The sequence below is a fragment of the Calypte anna genome, chromosome 7 (genome assembly GCF_003957555.1).
Source record: "Calypte anna isolate BGI_N300 chromosome 7, bCalAnn1_v1.p, whole genome shotgun sequence".
NCBI lineage: Eukaryota > Metazoa > Chordata > Aves > Apodiformes > Trochilidae > Calypte > Calypte anna.
Window position 1 is genome coordinate 1,558,450 of NC_044253.1, and position 19,624 is coordinate 1,578,073.

Below are 19,624 nucleotides of genomic sequence, written 5' to 3' on the forward strand. Positions count from 1 at the left end.
CATAGACATACTTTTGATAATTCCTGCTTTCAAATCTGCAGTGTCTCAATCGTGACACACATAAAGAAACTTTTTGAGGGCATGTGTTTTCCTCTCTCCTAGCGTTTATACACAGAAGCCTGGGATGCAGACAAGAAGTCAATTCATGTCATGCCTGACACACCGGAAATTTTGTTAGCAAAGGCCAACTCAGCCAATACTAGCAAGGTAAGAACATTTAACACAGACTAGACTGATGGATATTCAGAAATTTTACTTAATTTAAGAAAATCAAATATTGCTTTAATCATAAAGGAACTTCTAAACATGTGCTTGTGAAAATCAAAAGAACAAATATTGAAAAATGTTGAAGTGTAGAAAATCCATCTTTCAGAATACTGAGAAGTCATTTTCTGTCTTCTCTTGTGTAGAAACTTTATACACAAGCCTGGGAAGAAGCCAAAAAGAAGGGTTATGACCTGAGAGCTGATGCCATTCCAATCCAAAGTGCAAAGGCATCAAGAAATATTGCAAGTGATGTAAGTTCTCCTTTACTTTTATTTTAATTTTGTTATTTATTTTCAGCTAGCCTGAAAAGCAAGAGCGAAGTAATCAGAAGTAATAAGCAACATACAACACTTAAAATATTGTATATTAGAATCATCTTGAATTCCTCTAACGAAGAACTGATAGTAGAAAATGGGCAACAATTTCCACAGGAATATTAACATTAAGCAGATATTAAAACATAATAAAGATGGAAATAAACAGATGCTGTAGAACAATGTTAGGCCTTTCTAAACCCTAATTGTGTACATTTCATAACACAAAAAAAGATGTGAGTAGCAATACAAAATTTTGGAAAAATACACCCCAGATTCACCATTTCTTTCAACATTCCTTTTTTCCTTTCTAGTACAAATACAAAGAAGCCCACGAGAAGCAGAAAGGCCACTACATTGGGTGCAAAACTGCCCAGGAGGACCCCAAGCTGTCGCTAGCCGCGCGTGCCATGGCGCTGCAGAACGACCGGCTCTACAAGAAGGCCTACCAGGATTCCAAATCCCAGGTCCACATCCCAGTGGATGCCATATCAGTGCAGGCAGCCAAGGACTGCCAGGCACTTGTCAGTGACATTGACTACCGCCAGTACCTGCACCAGTGGACCTGTCTGCCTGACCAGAATGATGTGATCCACGCCAGGCAGGCCTACGACCTCCAGAGTGATGTGAGTGAGAGGAACTGTAGAAGAGGTTCTCTTTATAAGTGACTGGGCAAATACCCTTTTAAATACATGGTCATGTGCCTGCAGTCAGCTCTAGTGTGTTTGTTTTAATTCATGTTGGTGATCTTTCCAAATCAGGAGTGTTTTCAGCCTCTAGGACAGAAGGGTTCTGGGCAGTTCAGAAGAAAATGATGGGGTTTTTTGGTCAGGTTGTAGAACATTTGCTTGCAGATTGCTCAGAGATTGTGCCACAGGCTTGCATGGAAAAAGTACCTTTAAAAGTATCTTTCCTGCTCTATGGAACAGGGATTGTGGATAAGAGAAAAGTAGATTTAGATTGGATGTTAGGAAAAAATTCTTTACTACGAGGGTGGTGGAAAAATGGAACATGTTGCCAAAGTAGTTGAGGCCTCATCCATGGAGATATTCAAGATGAGATTTGATGAGGCTCTGAGCAACCTGATCTGGTTGAGGTGTCCCTGCTAACTGCAGGGTGGAGTTGACTAGATGACCTTTAGAGGGCCCTTCCTTACCCAAATTATTCTATGATTTAGCTGTTTTTGGAAAGGATGTAGTACACCACATTTTTTTTTGACTACTTGCTGTGTAACTGTGTGAAAAGAAGCTTGAGGAAAACCTTCTACAAAATCTGTCTGTACATAGAGTTGTCTCTGCAATGCAAATAATCCCTGGTTGATTTGTAGAACGTGTACAAGGCAGACCTGGAGTGGATGCGAGGCATTGGCTGGTTGACAGAAGGTTCTGTGGATGTGGTGAAAGTCAAGAAAGCCCAGGAAATCCTGAGTGACCGGGTGTACCGCACACGGCCAGAGGACCAGAAGTTCACCAGCATTACTGACTCACCAGATATCGTCCTTGCGAAGATCAATGCTGCAAACCTCAGTGATGTAAGCTTAACTTTCCCTTTATTTTCTTCATGTGATGGCTTTTCTTTGTGGTAGAGATTAGAACTTGTAGTGTGGGAATGACAAGTTGGAAACTATTCCAAATCAGAATTACCATAGGGTTTCGTTTGGTGTGGGATTCTCAGTGTTGAGTGAAATTTCCTTCTGTTCCCTTTCTCCTTAGCTCCTGTACCGGGAAGCCTGGGATAAAGATAAGACACAGGTTTGCCTTCCTCCTGATACTCCTGTGATGCTGCAGTCCAAATTCAATGCTGCCACCATCAGCAATGTAAGTGAATAAAATGATATGCATGAGAAGTGTTATCAAGCATAGAGTATGACAATTGCACTTCCAGAGTTATTGATATCAGAGAGTCTTGACTGCCTCTAACAAGGGTGATGGATTTCCTTTACAGAAACAGTATCAGAAGGCCTGGAATGAAGTCAAGGCGAAAGGCTATGACCTAAGAGCTGATGCCATTCCCATCAAACAGGCCAAGGCTTCCAGGGACATTGCCAGTGAGGTACAGTCTCCTCTTCATGTGGTTGCCTCCTCTGTCTCTCCCTGAGTCCTGCTCAGCAGAACCAAGTGCAGCTGGGTTCAGAGCTGGGCAGCTGAAGCTTTTGTTCTTCAGTTGTGTCCGGGTGAGAATTCTGTGGCTGCTGACGTTGTTTTGTCTTTCTAGTACAAATACAAAGAAGCCCACGAGAAGCAGAAAGGCCACTACATTGGGTGCAAAACTGCCCAGGAGGACCCCAAGCTGTCGCTAGCCGCGCGTGCCATGGCGCTGCAGAACGACCGGCTCTACAAGAAGGCCTACCAGGATTCCAAATCCCAGGTCCACATCCCAGTGGATGCCATATCAGTGCAGGCAGCCAAGGACTGCCAGGCACTTGTCAGTGACATTGACTACCGCCAGTACCTGCACCAGTGGACCTGTCTGCCTGACCAGAATGATGTGATCCACGCCAGGCAGGCCTACGACCTCCAGAGTGATGTGAGTATGTGGAGAGATGGGGTAGTTACTGCTCTTGCGGTGTATCATGGCCTTATTTTAATGGTTTGATGCTATACTGTCAAAAAAGATTTACTTGCAGATCGTTTTCTTCATTTTTTTATGTTATTACTCGTATTTGCTCTTTAAAAATTGATGGTAGTACCTCCAAATGTTCTGAAAGCTTTAGCTGTTATCAGCTTTGTTACACGTGCTTTTGGAGGATCGTGGTTTGGGGAGGATGAAAGATTTATTTTCCTTTGATGGGACTTATGAAATGCTATCTGTTAGCTACTGTGCTATTTCACTTCTGTTTATCTGAGTGGACTTGAAAATTTATTTAATTGCACAAGAAGTATGTGAGATATCAGGTAAGATGTGTTTAGTGGCTGGTTTCAAAGCAGCATCAGTCAGTGCAGCTGACTTCCTGCTTTGGCTTTGCTGTTTTCAGTCAACATCAGTCACTACTTTTGTTTTAGTTACAAACTTAGGAAATGAGATCTTGGTTTTGCTGAAGGATTTGCTCAATTAAAACTTAAATATTACCTAATACCACTTCAGGAGTTATGCCAATTAGGTGTAGTTCCTGTTACTTCCATAACCTTTTTGTTGAATGTCCTGCTGCACAGCTTGGTGGTTTGTTTGGATGTGTAAATTGTTTAAGGTGTTAGAGGAGTAAGTGTTTTGGAGAGGAGAGGAAAACTCTCTTAAGATCTTAACACTCTTCATCATTAATGGCAGTTCTGTTCAGCTACTCCTTCTCTGTTTGACTGCACCAGGTTTAGAATGTGTTGTTTGAAAAATTAACAGCTTAAGAACTGGTTTCTGGAGTGCATTTTACTTATGACACTGAACACCTCTTGTATATAAAAAGGATTAGTCTAGCTCTGGCCGATTAGATATTTTCTAAAATATATTTTTTTGTATGGCTTAAATTAATTAATACACTAATGTTGAACTCAATATTTTCTTTTCTCTGGCCATGCCTGCTGCAGGCTGTTTACAAGGCAGACCTGGAATGGCTCCGTGGGATTGGCTGGCTGCCTAATGACTCTCCAGAAATTAAGAGAGTGAAGCAAGCCCAGGATCTGCTGAGTGATAACGTGTACAGAACACCCATCGAAAGCCTGAAATACACCAGTATTGTTGATTCCCCAGATGTTGTTCTGGCCAAAGCAAACGCCGAGCAAGTCAGCGTTGTATGTTACCATGTTCTTAGAGTTGTATCAAAGCTAGAAACAGTTCCAGGGAAATCTCACTTCAAAACCAACTAACGAATCAGTGGTATTCTAATGCTTTCATCAGGGGTATTCTTAATGCAAGTTTAATGCTTTTCTAGACATTTAAGTTTTTATTAATTCAAGAGAGGGGGTTTGTATGGGGTTTTATATTATTGACAAGTGAAATTCCATAATTACAGTGTCATAAAATGAACTATTTTAACAGTCAAAATACAAAGAAGCCTGGGAAAAGGACAAGACTATGATCCATGTTATGCCAGACACACCTGAAATCAGCCTAGCCAAGGCTAATGCTCTTAACTGTAGCCAGGTATGTTTATCATTCTGTTTTCTACATTTCTATAAAATAGTGTGTTTGTCCTGTGAATTTAAGATCAAGTCCTGTGAATCTCATTGAAGTCTATCCCTGTACAGGAATTAGCAACATTCCCTTCTCTGAGTATTCTGAAAGTATTTAGACATTTAAAAACAAATGCTTGCATGCAGCTGTTTGAAAGTCATTAACATCATACACCACTGAGATTCTCTCTTATTATTTTGTTGAAATGGTTGAGAGCCCAAGGTGTATAAATATTTTCTAAACTTTTACAAACCCTTTTCTATTCAGTATAGGTCACAAAACTGGTGCTGCAGGTACTGCCCAGGTTTGAAAGGCATTAAGATTTACATTTATGGCTAGGAGCAGGAGGAATGCACAACAAATGCTCAGAGTATTTCAACAAACAAATGGCAGTAAACTGTGTGTTTCTTCAGTCACAAATGCCAGAGTATTTAGCATTCATGTGATGTGTTGCTGTCTTTTCAGAAAAAGTACAAAGAAGCTTGGGATGACCTGAAGCTGAGTTATGATTTGCGAGCAGACGCAATCCCAATCAAGGCAGCCAAAGCTTCTAGGGAAATTGCTAGTGATGTAAGTGCCAAAAGAAGCATCTAGCTCTTCACATGCCTCAAGAGGTGTTTTGTGATAACTGTTAGTAATGGCCATTTTTGCTCTTTCCTCAGTACAAGTACAAACTGGATCACGAGAAGCAGAAAGGACATTATGTCGGAGTTCCAAATGCAAAAGCAGATGTGAAAATAGACTTTGCCCTCAGCGTAGGCAAAGTTCAGAGTGAACTGGAATACAAGAAACACTTTGCCAAATGGAAGACACAGTGCCACCTGCCAGTAGACATGCTCTCTATCCTGTCAGCTAAACAGGGTCAGGCTTTGGTCAGTGATGTTGATTACCGCCACTACTTGCACCAGTGGATCTGCCTTCCAGATCAGAGTGATGTTATACATGCTAGGAAAGCCTATGAACTTCTCAGTGATGTAAGTTAACAACAAAGTTTACATTAACTTATTACTATATTGTCTCTTCTTAGCCTGCTTCAGCTCTAAGCAGTGGGAATCTTCTGCTGCCTTCACTGGGTTGCCTTGCTGTTTATTAGGAATGCAAAATACATTCCACTGCTACATGCTGCCAAGTTTGAAGTGTGATATATTCAGATGTAGTGCTCATGATGGAATTGCTGCACTCCTTTTAACCAGTAGAAATAAGTGCCATTCTTTATGAACCTTGGTGGATTGTACAGAGAACAGTAGCTGACAGCATGGACCCCAATTTTGTTTTCCCAGGCTGTTTACAAATCTGATTTGGAATGGCTCCGGGGAATCGGGTGGCTGCCAAATGATTCACTTGGGATCAACCATGTCAAATATGCTGGAGATGTCCTGAGTGAGGTAAAAGATGTTTTCCAATACTAATATTTCCTAGTGGTATTTGTAAAAGTATTTTTAATGGCTAAATAAATCAATTAAAAAAAAAAATACAACTAGAGCATTTCCAGAGTATTCATTGTGAGAGCTTTTCTTTCCATGTAAGTTTTCTTGTCTTGTTCATGTATTCAGAAGTGCTGTGTTAGCTGGAAAATATTCTTGTTTGGTCTGACTGCTCATCTTTTCTCTTCTGTAGAGAAAATACCGCACAAAAGCTGAAACCCTCCCCTTCACTGCAGTGGCAGACAGAGTTGACTACGTCACAGCAAAGAACAGTGGTGAAATTCTTAGTGATGTAAGTTGGTTAGCATGTTTCCAGGCTGTTGATTTGGTCTATATGCTTACATACTAAAGTACTAAATGATATTTATTTTGTCTTAAAAAAAAAAAAAAAGCCAAACCCAAAAGAGTTCTTAATCAGTCTCTGGGAATCCTGTGCATGTATGACATAAAGATGAAGAGGACTTCACTAGCTCAACTCCGTCACTGATGAGGGAAGAAGCTCCTCAAGCAGAATAAGATGGCTCCTAGAAATATGAAAATGGATGTGCCTGGGAACATGACTCAGTGTAGATGTCTGTGGCTGGGAGATGTTAGAATGCTGCATTCACATAGAGATCATGCTACAGAAAGAGATTTGTTCTTAAAAAGCTTCAAAATAATTGTCCTGGCTCAAACTCCTCTTGCTATTGGCTGTACATCCCTGTAGGGATGTACATACATACCCATTTGGATGTAGATTTAATGTGCCATGTCTAATAGCCTTGAAAATTCAGATTTTATACATGATTTCATGCCCAAATGTGGGTCTTGGTGTTATATCTTCCCAGTTTTGTGAGGGTGCTGCAAGGCAGTGATTTCTTTCTCTGTTCTAGATTAAATACCACCAAGCCTGGAATGAGGCCAAGTCCAATTATACTCTGACAGATACACCACAGCTGGATATGGCCAGAGAGGCAGCCAGGATTCTTAATCAGGTACATGACCTCTCCAGCCTTCTTAAGACCATTCTAAAGGAAAGATTTGTTATCCTTATACTTTAATATATGTTGAATTCCTTCTCACTTTTATTTTCCACAGAATTTATACAAAGAAAATTGGGAGAAAGAAAAAGCCACTGGTTACATCCTACCAGCTGACACTGTGCAGTTTTCTCATGCCAAGCACTCAACTGATGTCCAAAGTGAGGTAAGAATTTGTCTCTTTAAGAGAGCAAATGCTTGAAAGAGTGGAATTATTGTACCTTGAGAAATTAAATAACAGACATAGAAAGTTTCTCATAGGACTAACATCTAGTAGAGTTTTCATGACCCCTAAAGTCTGCTGTCCTCTATCTTTGTTTTTATGGGTTTTATAGGTATCAGCTGTCAGATTCCCCTTTTCACCTTCACTTTCTCCAGAAACAGTCCTTCCAAATCCACTAAGTTGGACTTACTTTATAGATGACAAACAATTGAATTTACATTATAAGATGTAGCTCTGATTTCACTTTTTGGCATGTTATGGAGGCTTCTTCCTTTAAAAATTGTAAAATTGTATGCACATTAGATTTTAAAGATTTGCAAATGGTGCTGAGATTATTACCTGGCTCCTAGTTTGAATATATGTTTTACGAAAAGACAGTGATATAAATACCTCAACCAGGCACTCTTCAGACAGTCTCAGATAATTTGTTAGGAAAAGTTGTTACAAAACTGGGGCTGAATGCACTTATTAGCAAACCTGTTCTAGCAAGGCTTTCCTCTTGTGTTGAAAATACTGTTTACTGAAAAATGGTAGCATATTAACCTAGAAATTAATGAGTTTCAAAGTGGAAGGACTGTATAATGTTGTTTTACTGTTTGTGGCATATTTTTTATCTGCTCATATGCTGAAAATCTAAGTTGACAGCTCCCTGTCTCACCTGTTCTTTGTGCTGACAAAACCATAGCTGTCCACAGGTCAAAACCAGAGCATTTCACACATTTCTCCCCTTTTCCAACAGCTTAAATACAAAGCTGAATACGTCAAACAAAGAGGTCACTACGTCGGAGTTCCCAGTATGAGAGATGATCCAAAACTGGTGTGGTTTGAGCATGCAGGAGAGATCCAGAATGACAGACTGTACAAATCAGACTATAACAAAACCAAGTCCAAAGTCCACATCCCTGCAGATGCCATGGCTGTTGTAGCAGCCAAGCAATGTCAGAACTTGGTCAGTGACATCGATTACCGCCAGTACCGGCATGAGTGGACCTGTCACCCCGACCAGAACGACTGCATCCAGGCAAGGAAGGCCTATGATCTACAGAGTGATGTAAGTGATACCACATTCATAATAATTCCCACTTAGCTTGGTCTAAATATATTGTCCATGTTATGTTAAGACTTAAAAAAAATGCCCTCCTGCATTAAATAATTTCTTTTTTATTATCTTTTATGATTTAGAATGTTTATAAAGCTGATTTGGAATGGCTTCGTGGCATTGGGTGGATTCCTCTGGATTCAGTGGAACACAAGAAAGTTAAGAATGCACAACAACTGATAAGTAAGGTAAGAGAAAATACATTAGTGCTTACACTATTAGCTGTCCTTTCTGATGTACAGTGCTTAAGAACATGTTTTATCTCTTTGCAGAAAACATATACAAAAGAAGCCCTTGAAAACTTTTCCAAGTATACCAGTGTGACTGACACTCTTGAAATTGTTCTGGCAAAGATGAATTCTGTCAATCAGAGTGATGTATGCTCTTCTTTTAAACTAGAACCTGTTGTATTACTATAGATTTAGTAGATTACTTAATTGTTTTTACTAAACTATCCATTCTCATCCTTGTGTATGTTTGTGTCCATATGCATGCTTCATTAATAACAGACTGGGGTAAATAACTTTAGAAAGAAGTGATAAAAATGAGGAATATAATATTGCTATCCAAAATAATCTTATGTTTTTCTGTTGAAGAATATAGCATGTCCCTCACTTAGAGTTTATATAGATTTCACTTATAGCAGTTTAAAGCTGAGTCCTGCTCTTGGTGAGCAATGGTTGTATAGTGCCAGTGGGATTCCTGGGATTGATATTAACCTGTATTTGCTGATCAGTGTGTTTAATTGCACTAGAATACTCTGTGGTTTTTGTGGTGTTGACATGCTGATGATATTTGCCTGTGTACTGTGGTGGCTGGAAGGTACTACACAGCATTACTGAAGATATAAAACAGAAAATAAATGCCTTCTTTTAATAACCCTACTTTTTAGTTAGGTTAATTTATTTCTCCTGTGGAATTAACGTTGTCTTTGTTTTCTTTTGTAGATAAAATACAAAGAAACCTTTAACCAGGAGAAAGGCCAATATATTGGGTCTGATGATACTCCTGTGATGAACCATGCCAGAGACATGTCCTTGCTGTACAGTGATGTAAGATTTGTTCAGTATCTAGCTAAGCTTTAATTCAGTTATTTTGAAAGCACCAGAATGTGGAGTTCACTTCAGAAAACTGCTCTGTTTCTGTCTCTAGTCTACCAGTGGCACTGGGGAAGTTATTTAATCTCTTTGTTCTTCAGTTTTTCCCAGTTAGGATCATTGGGATAAGGAGAAAAGCATTGCTGTGTGCTGTTGGAAGTAGTAATAACAGTAGTAGTAGAGTTCATGTGACAGAACACTTCATAATTCCACCCAATAATATTTTCCTAGACTACTGATAAAATTACAGGAAAATCATAGATGAGTTGCATTATTAAGCAGTTCCTTTTGAGTAGCCTCACTAATTTTAATGGCAAATCTCAATTTTTTGAAAATGTGACTACTCATTCATACAAGTGAGTGCTTCATCATTTAGTCTGGAGGTAAATATATTTAACATTTAACAAAGCATGATGCAATAGAGAAGTGCCACTGCCACAGTTAATGGCCTTATAATGAACATTTCTTGGACGTTTTTCACAGTTTTGAACCTGGATCTATTAAAGTTCTCACAGTCAGTTCTATTCTGCACAGTTAAGTGAGTCCATAGCAAGCACATGACAAGCAGTTGTATTCCATGTGAGATGGCAGAGTCAGGTTTCTTGGAAGGTACAATGTTGTTTTGAGGTTTTTTAATCAAAACTTGTGTATTTTTTGTTTGCCTAGAAACTTTATAAAAATGCTTGGGAAATTAGCAAGCCCACTGGATACTCTTTGGATGAGAAATATGTTCCACTTGTCAGAGCAAAGCACGCCAGCCAAATCAACAGTGAGGTTAGTCTCAATTTTCCATCCTTTCTCCTTGTTGTTTTTTTTTGTTTTTTCCCCTTTTTATGTTGTTAAAATGAACCTTAAAATCTCCACATTAATATTTTTCAGCTTAAATACAAGGAAATCTATGAGAAGCTGAAAGGCCATTACCTGGCTGGGAAGGAGATTGGTGATTTCCCCAGTGTCATTCATTCCCTGGCATGCCAGAAAATGAGGAGCGCGGTAAGGAGGGGATTCGTTTCCCTGGAGTATTTTCAGCTTCTCTGTTCTACTGTGACATATTAAGATAGAAATAATGCAGTGCTTGATAGCATCAATAGAAGTATTTTCACCATGTTTGTGATTCCTGAATGGTTATTTTGTATGTGGGTTGAATAATTGACCTCAAAATTATTTAGGAGATGAAGAAGGGATTTGTTTAGCTACTAGGGAAAAAACCTCTTCTATTTCAGTTTAAGGATCTGAGCAGACAGGAATACTACATGACTTGGGATTCTTTTGCTTCACAAAGGAAAAAGTGTTACTTTTGACTAGAAATAGGAATTTAAGAACTGGAAAAGTCAATGCACAGTTGTGTTTTGTTAGTATCACCACTGCACACAGAGCATGCCATGCAGGGCATAAAGCTGGTCTCATTCCAGCAGTCTGCCTTCATTTGGACAGAACAAAAACATATTTGTATTTTATGGCTTTTTAATCTGGGAGTCTTGTCTCACCAGCTGTAATATCTGCAAGTGAAGAAGGTCATTTTTGTCCTTCTAGAACCTCATCAGAGTAACTGGTGACTAATGGTGGAGTTAAGATGTCATTCTGTTGAATCCCATGGGAGTTTAGCTACAAAATCCAGAAAGCAAGGCTCAGATTCTGCTATTACCTGTAGCCTATTAGAGTTATAATTATATTTTCTCTTTTCACCTTTTAATCAATCTTTCCTTTTTAGTTGGAATACAGAAAAAATTATGAAGACACCAAAACAAATGTCCATATTCCAACTGACATGATGAATCATGTGCTAGCCAAGAAGTGCCAGAACATCCTCAGTGACCTTGAATACCGATCTTACTTCCATCAGTGGAGTTGTTCACCTGAAGAAAATGATGTTATCCTAGCCAAAAAAGCTCAGGAAATTTTGAGTGATGTATGTGTTTCATTTATTTGTTTGACATTTTGACAGTTTTGTAGCCTTCCATGCAATTATTTTCAAGGTATTTAAGTATAAAATACTTTCAAATATCTTCCATACTATTCAAATATGAAATAAATAACCATGATCCTAGATTGTTTAGTAGCATAGTATTTAAAAATGACATTTTTATGTTTATATTTGGGACATTTTAGTGGTCTGATTATTCATTAGCCATTGGTAAACTGGAAAAAAAATGAACATTTATGAAACCTCCCCCAAAGGTCACTGCTACCAACACTTAATCTCTCTCTGACTGGAGACTTGGACTCATACTCAGTGGCATCTTGACCTGGACCATCCAACCTTACTGATAAAAACTGATGATGTGTTACTTGTCTAGCCTATTGCTGTGCTGTATTATTTGGTTTAGTTTTCCCTTGTGAATCCTGTGGGTAAAAATCATTCAGTTAAACTGTGGGATGGGTTGGTCTTCTTTGTGCTCACATTTGAACTTCCAAATAGATTGGTATTACTGGTTGAGTCTGGTTCAGATTCAGTGGTAACCTTTTGTTCTCAGTTTGCAGAAGTGGAAGATACTGAATATGGAGAACATATTGATTTCTTCAAGCAGAAGACAAATTTCTTCCTAACTTAATAGCCTGTTTTCTTCCATGTAGGTGGTTTATAAAGATGACTTAAACTGGCTGAAGGGAATTGGATGTTATGTCTGGGATACTCCTCAAATCCTGCAGGCTAAAAACTCCTACAACCTCCAGAGCCAAGTAAGCACATTTTCCTCAAAGAAGTAAATATTTACAAGATTTTTCCTTCCATTTGCAATTCATTGGGACTGATGTCTGTCTGAATCCAGAGCTAAATTAAGTAATTCTTATTACATCAGATATATATTGTTCAAACTATTATAATATACTCTCTTCTAGTTTTTTTTCTATTGACACATAATCACTCCTGTTACTGAAGGGACAGAAAACAGGAAAATGGAAGGACAGCAAGGCTGTGGTTTTTATCAATGAGAAGATAACACTTTGCACAAGATAGCTCCTTGAGACTTCTATGTTGGGATAATAGTCTCTTGCCTTGCTGAGTGTACTCTTATTCTATACAGAGCTGTACACTTTTATTTATTCCTTAGTTCATACTGGCTATATTGTAAACATTTCTGTTTTATTTCTTGTCACTTTTCAAGTTAGTCTTAACTGGAAAATAACCCTGGGCTTCAGTTGTCCAGAACCAATCTTAAAGGAAGCTGATGGGGAATTTCCAGGTCATTATCAGCATTAATGTTTTTCTTGTATATTTTATTTCTTAGATCAAATATACAGCTGCAGGAAAAGAGAATTTCCAGAACTTCAGTGTGGTTACTGACACACCCGGCTATGTGACTGCAGTGCAGAGTGCTCTAAATGCCAGTGATGTGAGTCTCACCCACTTCTATCCTCAGGCTTTTCCTGCTGCTCCTGAGGTTTGAAAGCAGTTGATTTATCTGTCTGCCATCTTACAGGTGAAATACAAGGAAGATTACAACAAAACAAAGGACAAGTATACAACTGTGACTGAAACAGTGGAGTCGGAAAGAGTTCACAACTTGAAACATCTCGTTAGCAATGCAAGTATTTCTATGCAGTTTTTTTCTCTTGAAGTGCTACTGTATGGGAGGCTTGGTTTATTTTGTTCATTCACTCTGTTGGAAGATGCCATATTTCAGACAGAAGGCATATTTTCTAACTGTAGTTCCAGTCTTATCAAAATATATGCACTAATAAATGTATTTCCTGAAGAAAAATGCACCTGAAAAAAAAAAAAATAGGAGCTTGTATGAGAATGGCCAGGAATAATTAGAAAGCATTTTTGTCAGGTGTTATGTTTGATATGTCTTGATATTAAGTAATAATTATCAGATAAATAAGAACAGATTTTGGTTTCTATTGGTTATTACCCAGGAGAAGAATTTTTCCATTCTCAAAGTTTTTTTCCCCACAGAATCTCTACAAAGAGGCCTGGGAAAAAGTGAAAGCTACAGGCTACATACTGCCCTCTGATGCTGTACCCCTGGCACGTGCCAAGGAACTGAAGCACAATGCCAGCACTGTAAGTGTATAAAATACTTTCTTTTTCAACCAGATCATCAATTCTGGCAGTGAAATCATTCATGCCTTGCACATACTTTAGTAATAAAATAGGGGGGTTAAATTATCTTGTACTTTAATTTAGATAAAAGATGTATCTTTAGAGAACCAGCTTTCTGAGATAATAATTTGGATGACAGATAGTCCTTTGCTGGGTCTTTTAATGGAAAAAAGTGCCATGATTTACAGTAATAGAAGCTGTTTCTTGGAAGTGTCTGGTTAGGTATTTGTTTTAATCAAAATTGCATAAGCACTCAGGTCAGAAAAACAAAATATCTTTAAATTATGCTCTGCTGGGTTTACTTGTGTTCTTCTGTAAGAACACAATCTAATGCTTTACTGAACTCAGGCTTGTGAGACATCACTCTCTTCATGGACATCTTTAAATGAAAGATCTGGAACAATAAACAAACTGATTAATCTACATCTATTTATCTCCAGTCTTCTAGTCAGCTGTTGTTATTTTCACAGCGTGACAGTTATGATATTTTCTTTGCCATTTAAAATAAAAGAGAGAAACAAGATTGTGCTTCAAAGGCTTTGTCTGCTTCTTGAATTCGAACAAATACTTTATTTAGTGAATTGTGTCCCAAAAAGTGCAGTTGTCTCACTGGAATGACTTACTTGTTGCTTTTCTTTGCCTCTGCTTAGGTAAAATACCGAGAAGAATATGACAAGTTTAAAGCCCTCTACACACTACCCAAGAGTGTTGAGGATGATCCCAATACAGCCAGGTGCCTTAGAGTTGGGAAGCTCAGTATTGATGTAAGTATTTCATCACGTTGTTTCCTGGTGTTTTTTCCTGATAAAACCATACCTCAAGAGAGGCTACTCAATGAACTCACATGCCTTCACTCAGCTATCACATTTCCACAAGTCTTTGGCAGTGGTGCCTCTCTGCTGAATTCCCCAAGACACCTACAGATGTCTTTTAAACATATTTCATATTTCATAATTTCATATTTATCAGCAGTTAATGCTTCAGAGCATTTGTCTGCAAAATACTGCAGAGTACTGCAAGCTTTCTTCATGCACTGCTTTGCCTCTGCAGCGCCTGTACAAGGAAGCCTATGAAAAGACCAAAACCAAAGTCCACACCACTCCAGACATGGTAGACATTGTCTCTGCTAAGGATGCACAGAAGAAAATCAGTGAAGTCGATTACCGGACACGGCTCCACGAGTGGATCTGTCTGCCTGACCTGCAGATCAATGCCCACGTCAGGAAAGTGACTGATCAGCTCAGTGATGTAAGTTCACAAACCACATGCCCGTGGCTCACTTTTCCAAAAAGATTCTTGCATTTATGCTCTGTTAGAGGAAATGATTTAGCATTAACTTAGGTGGAGCACCCCGAAGCTGCCCCTTGAATCTGTTGTGTTCTGTGCTGCTAAACATCACCTGTACTGTGGTTTTGTCACTCTGGGCAACAACCAGCACTTGGCAGTTGTGTTCCAGACTGACTTAGCAATAAGGGATTAGATCCTAGTGGAAGTCTTACAGGTTGCTTCTTTGCTCTGCTACCTTAGGTGGTGTACAAGGATGATCTGAACTGGCTGAAGGGCATTGGCTGCTTTGTGTGGGACACTCCTGAAATCCTCCGTGCCAAACATGCCTATGATCTTCGTAGTGATGTGAGTGGATACACTGCTTTTGCTCCTTAGTTTGGGTTTTTTTCCCACTCCATTGTATTAAAAAGATTGAGTAGCTTTGTTCTCCTCCAGGTATAATTCATGAAATATAATATTCTTTACTAAGTATTCATTCAATAACTGTGTATGGTTATTGAAACTACTGCTCTAGAAGTAGCTGTCATCAGGTTACAGCATTTTGTCATATTTCTTGATAAAGTTTATCAGCTGCACTTACCTAATAAGATACCACATTCATTTATTCAGCCATTATCTTAATATGCTTCCTGTTTAAATGCCAATTATCCAATAGAATAGTTCATTAATAAATAGTGAATATAATTCTTTAATAAGTTCACTTGACAGTGTCTAACCTTACTGATTAGAGCTCTTGACTGTCACTCTGCAGATCAAGTACAAATCTGAGGCAGAAAAAATGAAGGAAAAATTCAGTGTGGTCATCGATACTCCTGTCTATGTCCAGAGTGTCCTCAGTGGCTTGAATTCCAGTGAAGTAAGTGTTTGTGTCACCTTTCAGCCACAAAATTCCATGTACCTTTACCTCACAAGTTCCAGACATAACTGTTAAGATTTTTGCTAATAGTGTCTTTTTACTAATTTAATTATTGCTGGTTATCTACAACTTAATGCCTATGTCTTTATTAAGATATGATATGTCTTAATATAACACTTAATAACACTATTACACTATAACATCTATTTTTATAGCACTATTACTAAAACCATTGGCCTGAATCCACAAAAATTTTCATCCAGGTTTTTAGGAGAAATCCCTGTGTGCAAACAACCCATCCTGTGAGAGAACATCACAATTATGACTCTGCTTACTTTTTCTTTTTTTTTTCTTTTATTTTCCAGATTATCTATCGTGGTGAATATATGCAGAATATCAGAGGCAAAGCAATTCCTACTGATAAAACAATAGACCTGGAGCGGGCATACAATGCAAACAAGATACAGAGTGAAGTAAGTATAAAATCTGGAGTCTGCAGAGTTTCTGATGCTCAAAAAGCAGATTCTGTCAAAATGAGTGCCTGTCTTCAGCTTCTCAGGTAATGCTAGATTTCACTGCTTTGAAATGACAGTGGGAAACTGCCTTCATTTCAGCTACAAGTGTGTGCTATGAAGCAGATATCTGGGAATTCTGTTGACAGTGGTGGTGAAGAGATTTCCAGTGCAGCTAATGAATGTTGCCCCAAATCACAGACAGCTGTCACAAACTCTCTCTCTTCTCTTGCAGAATTTGTATCGCTGGGCTGGTTTGAATGCTCTGCCTACTGGATACAGCCTTCCCACAGACACCCCTGGCTTTCAGAATGCTAAACAAGCCCAGTACATTGGCAGTGATGTAAGTGAGGTTCTAAGTCCTGCTCCAGCATGATTTGCAAGGGAATATTTAGCATCCATCCTGTATGAACCCACAACTGCTTGAGACAAGTGTTCCTCACAGACAAGGTTGCCTGTCAGAAAGCAACAAGAGTGAGGTAGATCCATGTCTATGCCTGAGCCAGGAGAATCATAGAATCATAGAATCCTTGGGGTTGGAAGGGACCTCGAAAGATCATCTAGTCCAACCCCCCCTGCCAGAGCAGGGCCACCTAGAGCACTTTGCATAGGAACGTGTCCAGGCCCTCTAGTTTTCAGAAGCAAGTCTGATAAAATATCTTAAAAAAATATCTAAATATAAATTTCTTCAGGCAGAGGAGAATACCTTATTAGCTGCAAGAGAAATAGAATCTTAGGCCACATGATAAATGTAAAAATAATGTTGATGTGTAGCATATGTAGCAATGTGTAGTAGCTATGTACATAGCTCTGATGTAGCTATGTCTCATTTCTTTATCTCTAAAGATCTCTATAAATTGCATGTATTACTGCCAGAACTGCAGTGTAAGTAGAATCACAATAAAATTTAGCTTCTGAAATTGTTTTTCCATTTTATAGCTGAAATATAAAGAAGCCTATGAACACATGAAAGCTAAAGGCTACACCCTGGGACCTAAAGATGTTGGGTTTGAAAACGTGAAGAAAGTGAATCAAGTCGTTAATGAGGTACAGTAAATATATGGATTTGTTTTCAGTTGTATTTGTAGTGCCCAGAATATGAATCATGAGATTACATTGGCTGTAGAGGTGGTAGGATCCCTGCTCTTTGAGGTTTTTAAGAGCAGTTTAAACCAATACCCATCAAGAGTGGCGGGGGATCTTTAGATCCAGGCTTGGGGTTGAGCTGTATGGCTTTTTAAGGTTCTTGATATCTCTAACTTCTGTAACCCTTTAAAGATTTTACTATAATATAAAATCAGTTTTGGCTTAATTCTGTTCAGGGATCTGCTGCTATTTGATTAAAGTTAAATAGAAATTATTGTATCTCTATGACATCAGGCCTTCATAGTTTTAAGTTTTATATATGTATATTCACTCCTTTAATCATTGGCTTTAAACAAGACAAAAATTAAATATATATTTGCATGTTTGTAGTATTAGAGTCTCAGATTCTTCATATAACAGAGGTGCTGCTGTCAGAAACAACTGTGAAACATTTTTGTCTGGTCACAAGTTGGTGTGTTTGCTCCCTTTTCTCTGCTGGTTATGCCCTTAAAAGAGAAGCACTTGCACTCTGCCAAACTGCTTGCCATTTGAAGATTTTAACATGCAGAATTCTTCCTCCTTTGATGCAGAGATTGTACCGGGCAACATACCACAAGTACAAGGACAAGATCCACACCACTTCAGACACACCAGAAATCCGTCAGGTCCGAGCGAATCAGGAAACTGTCAGTGATGTAGGTGTCCTCTTAAGGTAAAAACAAAGCAGAAGAGATTGAGGATATTCACCATGAGCAGGCATGTGAAATGTTTGGGTTTTTTTTCTCTCTGTCTTTCAGCTGATCTACAAGTCAGATTTCTTTAAGATGCAGGGACACTTGATTTCCTTGCCGTTCACTCCCGAGGTGCTGCACTGCCGCTACGTTGGGGAAATCACAAGTGATGTAAGGAGCTCCTGGTGACACCCCTGGTGTCTGGAAACAGCACTGAGCCTGGAAGTGCAGCTGGGCTTCTCTTGTCTGCATCCTGCTCTGTAGCAGACAAATGCATTGTCACTGTGTTTAGGGACTCATTAATGGCTCCATCACCAAAGTTAACTTTTTGTATTTTTGTATTGTTTGTATTTTTTTCTTTTCCTTATTTCCTCATAGAATAAATACAAAGAGGACCTGATGTGGCTGAGGGGCTTGGGTTGCTTCCTCTATGATACTCCTGACATGGTCCGTGCCCGACAGCTGCGTAAGCTCTGGGTAAGGTTTTCCTTCTGAGAACCCTCTGTAACAACAACTGCTTTAGTTACACCCAAACTCTGTACTTCTGCTGGTGCATGAAAATACATAAAGACTTCAGACTTCAGGCTTTCTTGCCACACAGCTAGTTAGTTGTTTCAAAGGTTAGGATACACTGTAAAATTTTCTTTACTATTGAGAATGATCAAAGTTTCCTAAGTAAAAGTGCTTTTCTTTTTCCAGTCTAATTATATATACACTGGTAATGCAAAGAAGATGTGGCCTAAATACACTGTGGTGCTGGATACTCCTGGATACAGAGCTGTTCAGGAACTAAACACCCACTTGAGTGAAGTAAGTTTTGTATTATTTTTGCATGTCTTTGTTAGCTATAATTAAGCTCAGACCATATCACATTTTTTTTTCTGAAATCGAGGAAATTTTATCATTGAAAAGTTGTGATTGTTCAGCTGTCATGGACATAGGTAACACAAGAAATAATTCATGGACCTATCTTTTTCCAGCTTGTTTACAGAGCTACAGGCAATGAGCTGAAGACAAAATACACTTCCATCCTCGATACACCTGATTTCTTAAGAGCCAAGGAAGGACAGAAAATCCAGAGCCAGGTAAAGAAATTATACCCATTAAAATAGCATCAAGGCATCCTTCTTAATATGCTCCTAAAGTTCATCAAAAGCTTTCCTAGCCATTTCAAAGCAATGTAGAATTCCTAGAGGGGATGTTTTGAATGACTGTTTCTTATAAAAAAATCCTGTGGATGATTTCACCTAAAGCAAGATCTGAATGTAGGGCAGAGAGGTCATTAATGTCACAATGATTTGATTTCCTGGTTTGTGAGCACTGTGAGCATTTGTGATACTTGAATATCAAGAGCACTGATAGGCATAGCATGGAAGGCAAAAGGGTGCATAACTTTCCCTGGGATAAATCGTGTGGTTATGTGTACATTGTGAAGCTACAGACATTTTTCAGAGAGATTAAATAAACTTACTTAAAATGATGGTGGGTTTTTGCTGGTTGTTATGTTTTGGGTTTTGTTTATGTCTTTGTTGTAATGTTTTGGGGTTTTTTTAATTCTTC

At 38.7% G+C, this 19,624-nt stretch overlaps 1 protein-coding gene across 1 annotated transcript in view; it reads left to right on the forward strand.

Moving 5' to 3' along the window:
- Positions 1-19,624, forward strand: part of NEB (nebulin) — a 103,120-nt gene that overhangs the window by 45,830 nt on the left and 37,666 nt on the right. Inside the window, exons 62-99 of the mRNA XM_030453844.1 lie at positions 103-207; positions 411-518; positions 896-1,207; positions 1,909-2,112; positions 2,294-2,398; positions 2,526-2,633; positions 2,796-3,107; positions 4,100-4,303; positions 4,551-4,655; positions 5,151-5,255; positions 5,348-5,659; positions 5,966-6,070; positions 6,303-6,401; positions 6,982-7,083; positions 7,187-7,294; positions 8,091-8,402; positions 8,534-8,638; positions 8,723-8,827; positions 9,398-9,502; positions 10,214-10,321; positions 10,427-10,540; positions 11,259-11,456; positions 12,122-12,226; positions 12,775-12,879; positions 12,967-13,071; positions 13,446-13,553; positions 14,243-14,356; positions 14,643-14,840; positions 15,120-15,224; positions 15,631-15,735; positions 16,101-16,208; positions 16,483-16,590; positions 17,187-17,294; positions 17,924-18,028; positions 18,131-18,235; positions 18,443-18,541; positions 18,764-18,874; positions 19,045-19,149. Coding sequence (XP_030309704.1) covers positions 103-207; positions 411-518; positions 896-1,207; positions 1,909-2,112; positions 2,294-2,398; positions 2,526-2,633; positions 2,796-3,107; positions 4,100-4,303; positions 4,551-4,655; positions 5,151-5,255; positions 5,348-5,659; positions 5,966-6,070; positions 6,303-6,401; positions 6,982-7,083; positions 7,187-7,294; positions 8,091-8,402; positions 8,534-8,638; positions 8,723-8,827; positions 9,398-9,502; positions 10,214-10,321; positions 10,427-10,540; positions 11,259-11,456; positions 12,122-12,226; positions 12,775-12,879; positions 12,967-13,071; positions 13,446-13,553; positions 14,243-14,356; positions 14,643-14,840; positions 15,120-15,224; positions 15,631-15,735; positions 16,101-16,208; positions 16,483-16,590; positions 17,187-17,294; positions 17,924-18,028; positions 18,131-18,235; positions 18,443-18,541; positions 18,764-18,874; positions 19,045-19,149 — 5,235 coding nt within the window. The remainder of the gene's footprint in view (positions 1-102; positions 208-410; positions 519-895; positions 1,208-1,908; positions 2,113-2,293; positions 2,399-2,525; positions 2,634-2,795; positions 3,108-4,099; positions 4,304-4,550; positions 4,656-5,150; positions 5,256-5,347; positions 5,660-5,965; positions 6,071-6,302; positions 6,402-6,981; positions 7,084-7,186; positions 7,295-8,090; positions 8,403-8,533; positions 8,639-8,722; positions 8,828-9,397; positions 9,503-10,213; positions 10,322-10,426; positions 10,541-11,258; positions 11,457-12,121; positions 12,227-12,774; positions 12,880-12,966; positions 13,072-13,445; positions 13,554-14,242; positions 14,357-14,642; positions 14,841-15,119; positions 15,225-15,630; positions 15,736-16,100; positions 16,209-16,482; positions 16,591-17,186; positions 17,295-17,923; positions 18,029-18,130; positions 18,236-18,442; positions 18,542-18,763; positions 18,875-19,044; positions 19,150-19,624) is intronic.